Consider the following 15587-nt stretch of genomic DNA (forward strand, 5'->3'; position numbering starts at 1 on the left):
TAGGGGCGGGTCTCCAGCGGGTGGTGCTCACAGGGCGGGCCCGGGGGCAGCCTGGGGAGGGCGCAGCGCCGGGTTCGGGGCGGGCCCGGGGGCAGCCTGGGGAGGGCGCAGAGCCGGGTTCGGGGCGGGCCCGGGGGCAGCCTGGGGAGGGCGCAGCGCCGGGTTCGGGGCGGGCCCGGGGGCAGCCTGGGGAGGGCGCAGCGCCGGGTTCGGGGCGGGCCCGGGGCAGCCTGGGGAGGGCGCAGCGCGGGGTTCGGGGGCGGCCGGGGCTCAGCCGAAGAGCTTGAGGAAGCAGGGCTGGCAGTAGGGCTTCCCCGCGCGCTCCTGGAAGGAGCCCTTGGTGAGCGCGCGCAGGCAGAAGGTGCAGGTGAAGTGGTCCGGGTGGAAGCGGCGGCCCAGGGCCGACACGCAGCGGCCGGTCACCGGGAGGCCACACGTGGCGCACAGCGAGCCACGCCGCGCGTGGAAATGGTTCTCGCACAGCGGGCGGCCCTCGTGCTCGAAAAAGCTCCCTGCCGAGAAGGGCGCGAAGCATTCCTGGGGAAGGGCGGCCACAGCAGGAGGGGTCAGCGCCCAGGCCGCCCGCCCACGCCCCACCCCGAGGCGAAGCCTCGCCCGCGCCCGGCCCGCCCCCAGCGCACCCTGCAGACGAAGCAGTCGGGGTGCCAGAGCGCGCCCAGCGCCGAGATGTAGTTGTCCAGGATGGGGCCCTGGCAGCCCTGGCAGCGCGGGGCGAACAGCTGCAGGAAGTCCCGGCGGCAGTAGGGGCGGCCCTCGCGCTCGTGGAAGCCTAGGAGCGCACGGCCTGAGGACGCGCGGGAACGGGGGCAGGGGCGAGCGCCGCGGGGCGGGGCGGGGCGGGGCGGGGCGGGGCAGGGCGGGGCGGGAGGGCGGGTGGGGCCCGGGCCGCGGGGCGGGCCCGAAGGGAGCGGGAGGGCGCGCCCGGGACTCCCGAGGGCGCAGCGGGGGGGGCGGGTGTGAGGCGCGCTCACCCTCATCTCCGAAGGGCTCCCCACAACTGACGCAGCAGAAATGCTCTGGGTGCCAGTGGGTGCCCAGGGCAGTAACCATCTTCTGTAGGAAATGAAAGTGGACACTCGTTATGACCTTGCGTCCTCCCTCTCCCACCCTGAAGCCGGCGAGCGAAGGCCAGGGAAACCTAAGGAGGAACTTGGGAACCAGAGAGCGGTGGAGGCCGAAGGCCACGGCAGAGGCCCAGGGGCAGGGCTGGGGGGGCAGTCGGAGGAGGAAGCTCGGCTCCCAGGCCCCGGGGGACGCCCCTCGGCGTGGCCAGGCAGGGCTCACATGTCGGATGGGCTGACTGCAGAGGCCGCACCGCGGCGAGAAGCGCTCAAAGTAGCACTCGGGGCAGAAGGGGGCTCCCTCCTTCTCGAAGAAGCTGCTGCCTCCCAGGGCGGTGGAACAGCCGCTGCAAACGAAGTGCTCCGGGTGCCAAGCATGTCCCAGCGCAGTCACCACCTGCGAGTCGGGGTGAGGCCAGGTCAGAGTGGCCCTCGGGCTACCATGCCCCCAGTGAGCTAAGGTTTACACTGCACTTCTCAAGTCACTCAGTCTGTAAGTGATATTCACTCAGCGAGGTCTTCCAGCACAGAGTGCCTAAGGCCCGGGGAACTTTTTAGTCTTTTAAAATCAGAAAAAAAATGAGCTAGAAGAAAATGATTTCACATGTAATATTAATATATTCATCTGTATGCTAACACAGTCATAAAATATAATTTTTAATATTTTTTAATGGAGGAAGGGACCTATGAAGGCAAAGGCACTTAAGGCCCATGAAAGTCATAATGCCACCTGATTTGCTCAGATTGGAAATTCTGGGGCGGAAGCAGGGCACTTCATTTACCAGAAGGATCTACATCAACCACTTGGCACAGTTATTGTCAATAATATCTGCTCAGTCAATAAGCTAAGAACCAGAGCTCCCTAACCAGACTGTGGTGGGGGAAAAACAGTCTTGTGCTGGGTGGAGCCGAGTGGGCTTTTGTGAAGATTAAATGAGATGAAGATTTGTGAAGGAGCTGGTAGCACAGTGCCTTACTCATAGGAGGACCACAACAAATGGTAACTGGATTGGAATTCTCACCCTCCCACTTACTTGCTGTGTGATTCAGAGCTTCACTTTCCTCATTCATAAAATATGAATAACAATAGCCCGGCGGTGGCTCAGTGGTTGAGCACTGGCCTAAGACCCAGGAGATCGAGGTTCAATCCCCAGCACGGGGCATGCAGGACGCAGCCCATCAATGGCTCTCATCACTGATGTTTCTCTCTCTCCCTCTCCCTTCCTCTCTCTGAAATCAACAGACATATTTTAAAAAACCGTAACAATAATACCAACTTTCTAGAGTTATTTATTAATTAAAGGGAACAGCACAAAGGCTGGCTCTCAGTGAAGATGGGTCTATAGGTCTCTATTTCGCTACTCACAGAGCTTCACTTACTTGCCCAGCAATGGGCTTACTGCAGGAGCCACAGAGGCCCTTGGCCCGGGTGGGAATGCCACGGCGGCCGAGGTCGGACTGCAGCAGCCCCAGCATGGTGTCCAGGCTGCCCTTGCTAGTTGGCCCTGGTGGGGCTGGGGAGCCCTCATTCACTGAGCTTGGCACCGGTGGCTGGGTTGGCCCAGAAGCTGGAAGCTGTAACAGGGAGGACATGAGTTGAATCAGCAAGGACAGATGTGGAAAGGTCTAAAATGGGTTAGGGAGCCACAAAACCACATTGCTCCCCCCGCCTGACTCACATGGGTTAGGGAGCCACAAAACCACATTGCTCCCCCCGCCTGACTCACATGGTTCTGGACTCGGAAGTCAGAGAGCGAGGCCATCAGTCTATCCAGCTCCAGGGTGGCCGAGGTGGCTGAAGGTTTTGGGAGAACAGGGGATGGGCTGGGAGGGCTATGAAGAACAACTCGTGTAAGCTCAGAGCCTCCCAGAGTAACGTTCCCTCCACTAACTCAAGCATCCAAGACCAATCACCTCTCTCTCACCCCTGCCAACTGTGCCAAACTCACGGGCTGGGCCTTTTCTTGTCCTCAGATTGGTCCTCCTTCTGCTCCTCTGCAGTCTCCTTGCTAGATGGGAACTGAGACATTATTTCATCTGCAGAGAGGAGAGAAGGGCACTAGACATAGGGCCATACTCTACCCGCCCTCCCACTTAAGGCTTTGTGTCCTTTTACTGCTATTCTGGGACATCTATGCCCCTTAATCTCTGCCCTTCCCTCCCCTTCCCCCATCCAGTCAAGGCCCTTTTCAGAAACCGTGGTACCTGTGATGTTGAACTGAGTAGCATTAAGTTCCTGAAGCAACCGGTCTAGCTCACAGAGCCCTGTGCCCAGGACACCACTGGAAGAGGAGAAGGGGGGAGCCGCAGGGGCCGCAGGCTTTGGGGACTGAGGCTTGCATACGGTACTGGGAAACAGGGTGGGAGCTTGGGTTCAGGGTGGGGAATCCGAGACTCTTCGCCTGAGTCTCAATTGGCTTCCCCATCCCTCAGTTTCCAGGCCTCTTACCTGTATAGGTGGTCCTTGTCCCCAGAGGCTCCTGAAGACTCCCCAGACCCCACCTACAGAGCGATGGACACGTGTGTGGGGTGTCAGAGCTGTACTTTGCCTCACTCGGGCCCAGATTCCCCTGGCCTTGGCCAGACTGGCCCTAGTGGTTGCCCCAGTCCACAGCATCTGATCTCACCTGTGGCTGGTGGCCATAGGGCAGGGGAGACGTGAGGGGCTCTGGGGGTCGCTCTTTTGGAGCCCCTGCCCTTGGCATGTGTGAGGTGGTAGTCTCCAGGTCAGAGAGCAGGGCATCTGCAGGGAGAGGCCCATCAGGGTGAGAGGTTGAGAGGTCAGTTAGGGGGAGACAGGGCCCTAAGATAGATATCAGAGAATAAGGGTTCCACCTGGGCAGTGCTTGAGGACAGAAGCCAGTATTAAGAGCAGAGGTCAAGAATCAGAAACAGGAGGCCAGACCGAGGCAGAGAAGTGGAAGGGCAGTAAGGAATGCGTATGACCAGAACATCCCAAATGCTCATCCTGGGAGTCATACACAAACCCAGACGCCTGATTTTTTTTATTGTCAAAATCTTTCCTAATGCAGTCAAAATTAGACCCTTACTGGAGCCAAAATTGGCTCCACCCCAAATTGCTCAATTGGCTACATGCCTGGCACCCAGCGTTCAGACTGGCTACTCTCCTGCCGCGCCCCCTGGTTCCCCCGGACCCGCGCAGGCCCACCTCCGGGGGGCCCGGGTCCCACACCACGCACCTCACTGGGGAGTCTTCGGGACCTGCTTTCTGATTGGCCCATTCTCCACAGAGCCAGTGCCCGTTGCCCCTGCTGGGCAGCACCCCCTAGTGGCGGGTGCTGGAACCCCTTCTGTCGCCCAGCGCGAGGGCTCGGGCTCGCGGCCGGTCCCGGCAGACGCGGTACGGCGCGCCCCCCCGCCCCCTCCCCCGCCCCCCCGCCCCCTCCCCCGCCCCCCCGCTGCCCCCCCCCGCTGCCCCCCCCGCCCCCCCGCTGCCCCCCCCCGCTGCCCCGGGCGCCGCGGCGGAGCCCTCCCCCTCCCGGCCTCTCCCGGGGCCCCTCCAAACGTAGGGACCCTCGGCTCCTCCCGCCCCGAACCCGGCAGGTCCCGTGTTCTCCAGAACTTGGAGTCCCGGGCTCCCTTCCTGCCGCCTTTCCCCGTCCCGCACCGAGCCCCCGCCCCTCCCGCCCCTCCCGCCCGAGCCCAGGCGCCCGGGCAGCGCGCGGGGCGGAGGGGAGGCGGGAGCGGCGCGGAGCGGGAGGCGGGGGCGGGCTGCGGGCGCGGGGCGGCAGGGGCGGGAGCGGGGCCCGGGCCCACTCACCCAGGTCCTCCATGGCGGGGCGCGGGGCGCGGGGCGCGGGCGGGGGCGCGTCCGGCGCGGGCGCGGGCGGCGGGGCGGGAGCACGTCCGGGAGCTGCGGCCCGGCCGTGACCATGTAAGGAAGCCGCGATCCGCTGGGATGGGGCTGGAGGGAGAGGTGGGGGCAGTGGGGGCAAGGAGCGGGAGAATCCTGGGTGGGGGCGTGTGAGGAGGGCGGGCCGCGGTCCACGCAGGCCCAGCGCCCTCCCGCCCCGGGGAGGCGGCCACACCCAGCTTCGGCCTCGGCGGCACGGCCGACGGGGAGAAGTTCTGCGGGCCGCGCCCGGGACCCCCCGCCCGGGGCCTCCCAGACAGACCGAGGCTCCCCGCAGACGCCTCTCGAAGCCGGCACCCCAGCCTCAGACAGAGCCCCTCCCGCCAAGCCTTTCCTGAGAGACCTGCTCCGGGCAGAGTTTGGGGGCTGGGGCCAGAAATGATGTTCTGGAATCAGCCAGGCCCCGGGTCAGGGCCCTCCCCTCGGAGGCCCCGACAGCGCCGTGCGGAGACCCGGCCAGCGCCGGACACAAAGGGCGCGCGGTGCGGAGACCCGGCCAGCGCCGGACACAAAGGGCGCGCGGTGCGGAGACCCGGCCAGCGCCGGACACAAAGGGCGCGCGGTGCGGAGACCCGGCCAGCGCCGGACACAAAGGGCGCGCCGTGCGGAGACCCGGCCAGCGCCGGACACAAAGGGCGCGCGGTGCGGAGACCCGGCCAGCGCCGGACACAGGGCACGCCGTGCGGCGGGGCCTCTCCCGGGCTGGGGACAGACCTGCAGCTGCACTGACACCCGCGCACGACCCCGTGCGGACTCGGGAGACTCGCGGGCAGCCAGGCCCCAGCCGGCCGTCAGGACGAAGCCCCTCCGAGGAAGGGCCAGACCTGCGCGCGGAGAAGCGCCTCCCGCGCCGCGGGTGGGCGCGAGAAAGGCCGGGCTCCCGCCGCCGGAGGAACCGGAGGCCCTCCCGGACTCGGGGCCGGGCCGCTCACCCCAGAAATTAAGGCTGAAAGGCGAAACCAGGGGCGGAAGGCGACGCTGCGGACGGTGCGGACGGACCGACAGCCGCGCCGCCCGACGGCGAGTCCCACCCGCGCGGAGGCCAGGCGGGCACCTCAGTCTCCAGCGCTCGCAACGTGCGTTTGGACTGTACCACGAAGCGTCACCGCAGATTATTCCACACGGAAACACAGGCTCCGAGCTGGATGTGTGATTTTTATTTATTTATTTTGTTAATCTTCACCCAAGGATGTTTTTTCCATTGATTTTTAGGAAAGTGGGAAGGAGGGAGAGAAAGGGAGGCCGCAGTGTGAGAGGGACGGCGACTGCCTGCCTCCCACGCGGGACCAGGCCTGGGGATGCAGCCTGCCGGGGCCCTTCAGTCCGAGGGCTGGCGCTCTAACCACTGAGCAAAACAGGCTAGGGCTGTACTTTTTAATTAAAACGTAACTTTTTACAGTGCACACCTTTTAAAAAAAAATTAAAAATTCCTGGCTGGGTGTGGCTCAGCGGTTGAGCATTGACTTGGATCCAGGAGATCACGCTTCAATTCCCAGTCAGGGCACATGCCCAGGTTGCAGGCCTGCAGGAGGCAGCCGATCAATGACGACTTTCTCATCATTGATGTACCCCCCTCCCTTCCTCTCTCTGAAATCAATATATATTTTAAAAATATTTTTGTTGACTTCAGAGAGAAACGGAGAGGGAGAGATAGAATCATCAGTGATGAGAGAGTCATGGATCAGCTGCCTTCTGCACAAACCCAAGCATGTGCCCTGACCAGGAATCAAACCGTGATCTCCTGGATCCTAGGTTGATGCTCAATTGCTGAGCCATGCTGGGTGGGCAGTGTGCACACGTTTTTGGATGTGGAACCGAGGTATACAACGTTCTGTTGTAAATGGAGTAAATGCTTAAAACAAGGCTAATGAGGGAAGAATAGGGTACAATCCTTGTTTAAGGCTGTAATTCAGAAAAAATATAAGAATCATAGTGCCATAGATGGTTCTCAATTGTGTAGTTATAATTGCTAATCCTCTCTTATAATATAGCCCTGATGTTGAGCTGAGATCGGTACAAGAACTGATCTTAATTTCATGTTTTTCCTATAAGGCAGGAGGCCGTGTTAATTAAACTAAATCGGGAAAACCAGAACAAAACAAGAGAGCAGCAAATCAGAACCACCTGGGAGGGGGTTGAAACTACTGATGCCTAGGGCACCCTCCCTCAGCCCAAATCAATCTGAAAGGGCTCAGGCATCAATATTTGTAAATATCTTTCAAAAGCTCTCTGGGTGGTTCTAACGCACAGCCTAATCCGACCTGGACAAACACTTATAGAGGCAGAGAGACAGCAGTGACAGCCTTAGCTCCCCAGAGGTAGCTGGCAGACTTAGTCCAGGCATTTGTCTCCAAGTTAGGCTGCACCTGAGTGGTCAGTATCTGGGAGTCAAGTGATGGAGGCCCTGCACTGGAGACCAAATCCTCACCTACATGCCAGCCCAGGGCTTTGGCTCTCTCTGGGCATGAGTACGACAGGGCCTCAGGGATTCCAGGAACACAGCAGGTCTTCCTTCAGGCAAACAGCAGGAGGACACTTGGCCCATGACATGAAAAAGGGTGCAGAGATTGAAGGCCCAAGATGGGGGATGGACACTCAGAAAACAGTAATGCCAAGGCCTTTGCCATACATCGCCAAACTCACCTCATTCCTTCAGCACAGCCCTCTCAGCCCTGACCAAGGTCTGTGTCCAGCTGAGTGTTTATCTGAGCAATGAGGTCACGTGAGCAAGAAGCAGACTTCCCTTGGGGCTCAAAACCACATCCTAGGGAGAAGCCTGGGAACTCTATTCCAGGGCTCCAGGAACCACTGCATATTACTCACTAAACTCCTACATGTAAAGGATGGCCTGTATTGAGATACAGAGACCTGGAACAAGACCCTGCTTGATGGGTGAAGGGGTGAGGGGATGCCCACAGGAAAGTAAGCAAAGACACAAACACAATAGGAATATCCAACTCCAAAGTTTTAATCCCAACTCCAGAAGACTGGGTGAGACCAGGGGCCTGGGGCCCTGAGCTTTTCTCCACCTCACAGACCTCATGCCCAGACCCTGGCCTTGGTGTCTCACTCCTGACTCTTCAGCCCATCATCCTGGAGTCCAGTTCCATCCTCTTGTGAGTCCTCAATGGTGACTCCCTCTGCCTAGCCTCCTCTCTGTGCCACTCTGAAGGAGGCCGCCTTCTTGCCAATTCGTCCTTGGGTCCCCTCCGAGGGGATATCAACAACCTAGCCTGGGACCCTTGTTCCCCACTTCAACTCCCATCACCACAGCCAGTAATGCCTCAGTCAGGGGACCTGCTTCCTCACCTGCTGCCTCCACAAGCCCCACTAAGGCCAGGGCCCTCTTCCGTGGGCACTGCCCTGGCCCCAGTGTCCAGCGTGCACAGTGGGCAGCCAGCCGGGGCCGGCCCAGGCGGAATACCTCACCCACTGACTCTGGGCCACCTTGGGGTCCCAGGTGGATACTGCCCACCGCCTCTTCTAGCTCCTCCTCCAGCCCAGGTAGCAGGAAACGGCCAGCAGCCTCCAGAGCCTCCTCAGCCTCTGAGCCCAGCAGGGCCTGGCCTGGTGGGGGAATGGGCCCCAGGGCTGCCCCACAGCCCCGGCAACCATGCAAGTGATGCAGAATAGGCCAGGCTGCGCTGGGTGACAGGCCTCGAAGAGGTACCAGGTCCATCTGGGCTTCGGCAAAGCTGCCAGCTAGCAAGGCCCGGAAGAAAGGGGAGGCAGCAGATGACGCAGCTCGCTGGGCAGGGAGTTGTAGGCCCGAGTCCAGTAGGAAGTGTAGATCAGGGGCTGGGGTGGGAGCTGGACCCAGCAGAGGTTCATAGAGGCAAGGGGAGGGTGGGTCTAGGTCCGAGGGGGTTGCAGGAGGGAGGGCTGGGCTCATAGTGGGAGACATCAGGCCTTGGAGGCAGGAAAGGGAGTCTGCAGCAAAGAAGAAGAAGAGTGGATGTGGTGCTGGCCGAGTTAGTGCCGAGAGGAGGAGACGGAGGCCGCCCTGGTCCAGAAGTAGCCGGCGCCACAGAGAAGGCTTCCTTTGGGGAGAAAGGGAATCTTTCAGAAGGTGGAAAAGAGTGGGACTGGGGAATAGCAACCTTGTTCCCCTGACCCATGTAAGGCACCACCACATCCCCCTCACCTGCAGATGAAGGGCAGGGTCACTGCACAGGCCACACGGTCCTCAGGACTCCCAGAAAGTAGGAGGTGAGTGAGGGCACCCACTCCAAAGGGCGATTCAGCCTGCACAGTCAGGTTCTGCAGTAGCATCTCACCTGCAGGGATGGGCAGAGTGGGTCAGGTTGGGAGCTGGTGTCCAAGATTGGGGTGGGATGGGCAACACAGACTTCTGGGCCCCTGAAAGGGAGGTGGGTAAAAGCTCAGGGCAAGAAATCAGGGCACAGGAAGGAAGGATGGCTGCAGACCCTGGACGGATGGGGCCCAGATACTAGGAATTGGAAGTCAAGGGCAGCAACAGGAAGTGGGGTGGTCAGGGAGTAAGTCAGGGCTCTCAGGACTGAAACAGGACACAGGAGGCAGGGAAGTCCCTGGTAGTGCTGGAAATGATGGTGGGTGCCTTAGACTGGGTTCGCAAGTCAGTGACAGTGCAGAACCAAAAGTAGATTGGGGAAGGAAATGCCGATAGGCACAATTCCAAATTGTTGGGGCTAAGCCTGGTTTGGGGGTATCTGGGCCCCAAGGCTTGGGCAAAGTGTGGAGCAGAACTCTGCAGGCTGGGATGGTGGAGTAGGATGGAGCCAGATGGAGCCCTCCCTTCCTCATTCCTGGTAGCTGGGGTCGTTTGGGTGGTGGGCTGAGAGGGCAGTGAGAGAGGGAGGCATGGTGAGGTGAGGTTCTGGGCTCACTGAAGGCATAAGTGGAACAGGGACATACCTAGCTCCCGGTGCTGGCTGCGCAGACTGAGGGGCCGGGCACGCAGTGTGGGCCAGTCGTCTGGGGCTACACCAAGCACCAGCCAGGCGCGCAGCAGTGCTGCCCCGTAGCTGCGCACAAAGGCCTCGAGGCAGGAGGGGTTGCAGGTGAGGCGCGCCAGGATGCGCAGTGCCCGTGGGCTTGGCGGGCCCGGCGCACCGGTCACGTAGGCCAGCAGGCCACACAGGGCTGGGCCAGTCACCAGCGCCCCACTTGGGTCTGGAGCCTGGGAGAAGCGGGAAAGCAGCAGCAGCGCTGGCCCCTCGCGGCCCCAAGGCTCTTCGGGGGTGGCAGGGCTGCGGCCTCGAGGCGTCCGCACCAAGGCTGGGCCCCGGGCAGGTCTGGCGGGGCTGGCTGGCTGGGCCGGCTCTGGAGGCAGAGGCAGCGGACAGCGCTCGGGAGACCAGTCCGGAGAGATGTCTCCTGGGCCTGCGGCATAGCCCTCAGATATCAGCCAGGACCTGTGGAGGAGACAGTGGAGGCTGGACCCAGAGCCAAGGCGGCAGAAGCCTAGGAGAGGAAGTGGCCAGTGGGGAGAAAGGCAAGAAAGAGAGGAGGGGGAAAGCCCGAATTCATTCAGCAATGACTGGTGCCTGTTATGGGCCAAGCCCCATTTTAGGTGTGGAGTCAATGAAGTGATGTGTACAAGGGAGGAAGAAAAGGAAGAGAGGAGAGAGGGGAGGGAGAGGCTGACATTTAAAAGCAGTGGTGATGGAAGCCCCACTGAGAAGGTCAGGTCCAATCAGGACAGACAAGAGGAAGAGTGCTCTAGGCAGAGGGACAGCAACAAAGAGACACTGAGATGGTACAGACACGTCATGTTAAAAGACTAGCTAGGAGGCCAGTGTGCAAGGGTGGAGGAGACACCAGGGGAGCGGTCGGGTATGAAGTCAGAGTACACAAGAGGCCGACGTTTACGGAGTGCTGCTGAGTCCCAGGTAAGGTGCAAAGTGCCCTCATTTAATCTTTTTTTTTTTTTTTTTTAAATATATCTTTATTGATTTCAGAGGGAGGAAAGGAGAGGGAGAGAGAGAGACAGAAACATCAATGATGAGAGAGTCATTGATCGAGCCCACAACCTGGGCATGTGCCCTGACCGGGAATCGAACCCTGATCGCCTGGATCCAAGTTCAACACTCAACCGCTGAGCCATGCCCGGCCAGGCCCTCATTTAATCTTTACAGCAACTCTATGGGGAAGGTGTGCATTATTACCCTCCATTTACATACCAGGAACTAGAGCCCTGGAGAAGTTAACTTCCCCATGATCATTCAGCTTAAAGTGGTGGTACCAAAATAAGAGCTTAGGCTCCAGGGCACACCATCACAACCAGTGCACATACTACGTTCCAGTGAACCTGTCTGGACCCCAAAGTTCAGAGGTCCGGGGGTGGAGTCAAGGTCAAAGGTGGACCCAGGGGAAAGAAGGTGTGTTTGATGGGGACTGGAAAGTGGTCATGTCTGGGGAAAACAAGGAATCAGGTGTCAGAATCAATAAAAGTCTTACTGAGACAGAATAGGATGAGGGTGGCGAAGAGAGCCAGAGCAGACACAAACCCCCAACCCAAAGCTCAGGTAGGGACTCACCTGAGGCTTCGGAAGCTTCCAGCTTTTACCCGCTCAGGGGTCTGCTCCTCAGGAAAGTCCCAGGAAGCAGCTTCTTTCCCCTCTTCTTCCTCATCACCAGCCTCACCACACAGCTGCCCAGCCAAGAGAGGTACAAGACCCAGAGCCTGTAGCCGGCCCAGGGCCCCTGTATCATAGAGGAAGCCCACAAGAGCAGCCACGACACGAGGGTGCCAGGCGCTGGCACGGGGATCCCGCAACAGACCCATCAGCAGCTCTAAACCACCGGCATCCCGCAGCCGGGCTCGGTTGATGGCCTCCCGGCAAAGTAGGCACACAGCCCGTACCAGGGGCTGCTGGGAGGCTGGGCCAGCCCCACTGGGGCCCCGGCGCCTCTGGAGCTCACCCAGTAGCACCTCCACACCGCCAGCATTGCCTAGTGCAGGCCGTACCAGACCCTGGGCACACAGATTGGCAAGGATCAGGATAGCTGCCTCGCGTACTGCCTTTTTGGGATGGGAGGCCAGGCTGACCAGTGGCCCTAGTCCCCCACCCAGACTTAGCTGCTCAGCACAGGCCCGGGAGCAGCCTCGGCTCAGTTCCAGGAGGGCACGGACTAGGGCCAAGGTCAGTGCAGGGTCTGGGGCAGCTGCCAGAAGCTCAGCCAGTGGGCGCACTGCTCCCTGCTGTGCCAGGGCCAGGCGGTGCTGGGGTGAGTCTGCCAGGTTGCGGAGGGCACGGACCACACTTTGCAGGCACTGTGAGTCCTGGCAGGCTGTCAGGCTCTCAATGAGTAGGGGAACAGCACCTGGAGAGGGAATGGGAGGACACAGAGTGAGCAAAGGCAAGCACCCAAGTCCCTCTCCCACCCCCAAGCCCTGGCCAACTCCACCCTCATAGCCTTCTCACCAGCAGAATGGATGTCCCCACAGCTCTCAGGTTCCATGGCTAAGTTGCCCAGAGCACGGGCTGTTCGGTTCTGGATGCTGTCTGTCTTCATACACTGAAGAATAGTCACTGAAAGAAAGTTTGGCCTCTTGAGGGTTCTATCCTTTCTTGTCTCTCTCATTAATTACCTCAAGACTGTAGCCTGAGAGTCAGGGAAGGCCTCCAGAAGAAACCAACACTTGTTGGGTCTGGAAGATTAAATAGGTATATATTTACTAGAAGGATGATGGGGCTGTTACAGGGCATTGCAAGTTTGGAATCAGCCTTTGCAAAGGTCCAGAGGTGAGACTCAGTGTCTGCTATGACCTCATGAAGGGCCTTGAATACCAGGACAAGGAATCAGAGCTTGAATGTGAAGGCACTGGGAGCCACACTGGGCTTTAAGAATGGGAGTGGTGTGTCCAGCTGGAGTGGCTTAGTTGGTTGATCGTAGTCCCATGAACCGAAAGGTCAATAGTTCGATTCCTGGTCAGGGCCCATGCCAGGGTTGTGGGCTCAATCCCGAGTAGGGAGTGTACAGGAGGCAGCCGATTGGTGTTTCTCTCTCACATTGATGTTTCTCTATCTAAAATTAATAAAAACATATTAAGAAAAAGAATGGGAGTGGTGTGAAAGGACCTGCAGTCAGGAGGGAGAATGGATTATAGGGAAGAATAAGGCAGGGGAAGCACTGAGGAAGTTGTTAAAATGGTCTAGGTGAGAAAGGACAGTGGCCTGAACCAAGTCAGCTACCAGCACAACCCAGAACATGGGCACAGGTCTCTGGGCACATAATGGAAGAAGGAGAGAAGTGGATGGATTCCGGAGATATTTAAAAGGCATATAGTGACTGGTGGGGGTTATACACTAATAACAAAACCTTTAATTCATTGAAGACTAACTAATTGCCAGACCTCTTGTCAAACACATTTTGGTCCAGATGCATTTTATGTAAATTTAAAATATATTGATGTTTCACTTTATCAAAAATTTTTGTCAAAACTGGCGTAATTTCCTACAGGCTGTGTAAAGTGTTCATTCACAATGTTGCCACTAGGAGGCGCCAACTTAGCTGGGAAACAGAGAAGCTCGCTGCTTTTCGTTAGGGTTTGCTCTTAACTGTTGGTTTTTAACTTGAAGTACCCAGTTCATGCTTAGCGCATCTGCGTTCCGCGTCTGTATTTCATTTCCTCCCAACTCCAGTTCTGCAAGGTAGTATTATTATCCCATTTTACAGCAAGAAATCCTAGCCGCGAGGGGTCTGGCTGACTGCAGAGTCCACTTTCTGGACCACTTCTAAGCTCCAGCTCATGGCCTAGGGCCGGACATCCGGGAGACACTGTCCGCTATGGACCTCGTCAACCGAGGGTCGGAGTCACCTAAAAGTCACCAAGTAACCCCTCTGGCTTCACAGCCAGACGCGAGGGAGCGCCGCTCCAGTACACTCTCTATTCAAAGCAGTAACGTAACGCGGCGAGAGAGCCCGCGGCGTGGGCCCGCGCCGTCCGAACGCGCGTTCCTGCGGGACACCACGAGGAACCCGGGACGCCGCCCGGGCGGGCCGGGCCGGGCCCGCAGGGGGGCGCGGCGTCCTCCCGGACGGGGCGGGCACTCACCCAGCGGGAGGATGCCTCCGAGCCTGCGCACGTCGGCCCGGCACGCCCCTTCCGTGCAGCAGTTGGCGAGGATGCTGAGCGCCAAGTCCAGGGTCTTGCGCAGGCGCGCGGGCGGCGAGGGCGTGGACGAGGACGCCGAGGGGGCGGGGCCCGGCGAAGGGGTGGGGCCGGCAGGAGCCGCGGGCTCGCCCGACGAAGGGGCGGAGCCGGGGCCGGCCAGGCGCGGGGCGGGCGCCGCCGCAGACGCGCGCTGCAGCAGCGCCAGGAGGGGGCGGAGCCCGCCGCGCGCCCGGAAGCGCTCGATGCCCCCGGCCGCCTTGACGTGGCGCGTGCGGAGGGCTAGGAGCGCGCGGCCCAGGGGCGTCTCGCCGGCAGCTGCGTCCTTTGCCCCACCCAGGCCCTCCCCGGCCGCCGCCGCGAGCTGCGCGAGGCAGAACGAGAGCGAGTCCGTAGGGGTTGGCTTCGCAGCCGCCATCTTGGCCCAGGCCTAAGGCTCCGCCCCTGCGGCGGCCGGGCCCGGGAGCGGAACTGGAAGACGGACGTCGCCGGCTCCGCCTCTCTGACGCTTTTTAGGGGGCGCCGCCGCCGGCGGGAGCACGTCGGAAGCTGTAGTCCCGGCGGCGCCCCGACTCTTGCACCGTCGCGGGGAGCGCTCCGCGGGCAGTGGTTACCTGGTCGTCGCGCGGCCCGCCGTCCACGCCCAGGGCCCGCGCGGCTCGGGGGCGTGGGGCGCGCTCTCCCCGGGGAGGCTGCCGCCGGTCCGGAGCTGCCCGCGCGGCCCAGGACCGGGCGCCGGGCTGCCCTGAGCAGCGACCCTTTTCCTTCGGCTCCTTCGCCGCCCGCGCGGCGGCCTCGGCACGGAGCGGAGGAGGCCCCAGCGCCCTGCACGCGGCGCCCCGCGGGGCGGGCCGACCCGCCGCAGCGCCCGCCGCCTCCTGGCGCAGCTCGGGTGCCGCGCGTTTCCACTTTCCTCCGCTGGGGGGAGGGGGAAGCCCTGCTGTTCTGGGGGACCTGCGGGCGACCCCCAGGGTTTGTGTTTGAATTTTGGAGCCTTTATTAGCTGGGCAGCGGCTACGGTTGCCCCGTCTCACCCGTGTGAGAGCCGAACTGCAGCCCCGACCCTCAGTTCTTCCCTCACTTTATGATCAGTAACCACAAAGGCACTGCGCTAAAGGGGCTTCTAATAATTTGATAATTTGTCAGGCTGTCAGCTTTTGGTACTGGAAACAAGGGGGGACCTTTAGCAACACAAAAGGGATGATTTAAACACAATGTGTTACAATGAGTAATGGGGTTATGCTGGTTTGTTCTTCCAGTGGGAACTCCTGGGGTGGGTGGGGTGTGTGTGTGTGTGTGATTATTGGGCTGGCTTGGTCGGGCCTTGTCCTGTACAGTAGGGATCTTGCTCTACCTTTACTGTTAGTTCCTTAGGTGTTCTTCTGGCCATGGCGGCCAGAACAGTCCCCACTGGGTTTTTGGGGGGAATCAAACCCTTGATTCCTCTTCTTCTGAGCCTACAATGCGCTGGTACTGAGTATGGAGAACCATGAGTTTTCCTGCCTGAATCCTTTCCTGCATAAAATTGAGT

The 15587-nt window shown here is 60.2% G+C and overlaps 2 protein-coding genes across 3 annotated transcripts; both read right to left on the bottom strand.

The window, feature by feature from the left end:
• Positions 1-229: 229 nt before the first annotated feature.
• TGFB1I1 (transforming growth factor beta 1 induced transcript 1) lies at positions 230-4911 on the bottom strand. The gene is made up of 11 exons (XM_087815190.1): positions 4864-4911; positions 3710-3825; positions 3532-3584; positions 3288-3430; positions 3032-3119; positions 2810-2915; positions 2463-2657; positions 1306-1479; positions 993-1074; positions 642-790; positions 230-537 (listed from the first exon to the last, which is right to left on the bottom strand). The coding sequence occupies exons 1-11, from the start codon at positions 4874-4876 to the stop codon at positions 271-273; spliced, it is 1386 nt and encodes a 461-aa protein (XP_087671316.1). The 5' UTR covers positions 4877-4911; the 3' UTR covers positions 230-270.
• A 3002-nt stretch (positions 4912-7913) lies between these two features.
• Positions 7914-14523, bottom strand: ARMC5 (armadillo repeat containing 5). 2 transcript variants are annotated; one of them, XM_087815864.1, is made up of 6 exons: positions 14000-14523; positions 12366-12473; positions 11478-12264; positions 9853-10352; positions 9101-9233; positions 7914-8996 (listed from the first exon to the last, which is right to left on the bottom strand). In XM_087815864.1, exons 1-6 carry the CDS (start codon positions 14472-14474, stop codon positions 8177-8179), a joined length of 2823 nt encoding a protein of 940 aa, XP_087671990.1. In that variant the 5' UTR covers positions 14475-14523; the 3' UTR covers positions 7914-8176. The 2 variants fall into 2 exon arrangements, with proteins under 2 accessions (XP_087671990.1, XP_016078228.2); XM_016222742.2 differs by lacking the exon at positions 14000-14523 and adding an exon at positions 13527-13825.
• Positions 14524-15587: the final 1064 nt, after the last annotated feature.

This window comes from Miniopterus natalensis, chromosome 3, assembly GCF_054644295.1.
Source record: "Miniopterus natalensis isolate mMinNat1 chromosome 3, mMinNat1.hap1, whole genome shotgun sequence".
Classification (NCBI taxonomy): domain Eukaryota; kingdom Metazoa; phylum Chordata; class Mammalia; order Chiroptera; family Miniopteridae; genus Miniopterus; species Miniopterus natalensis.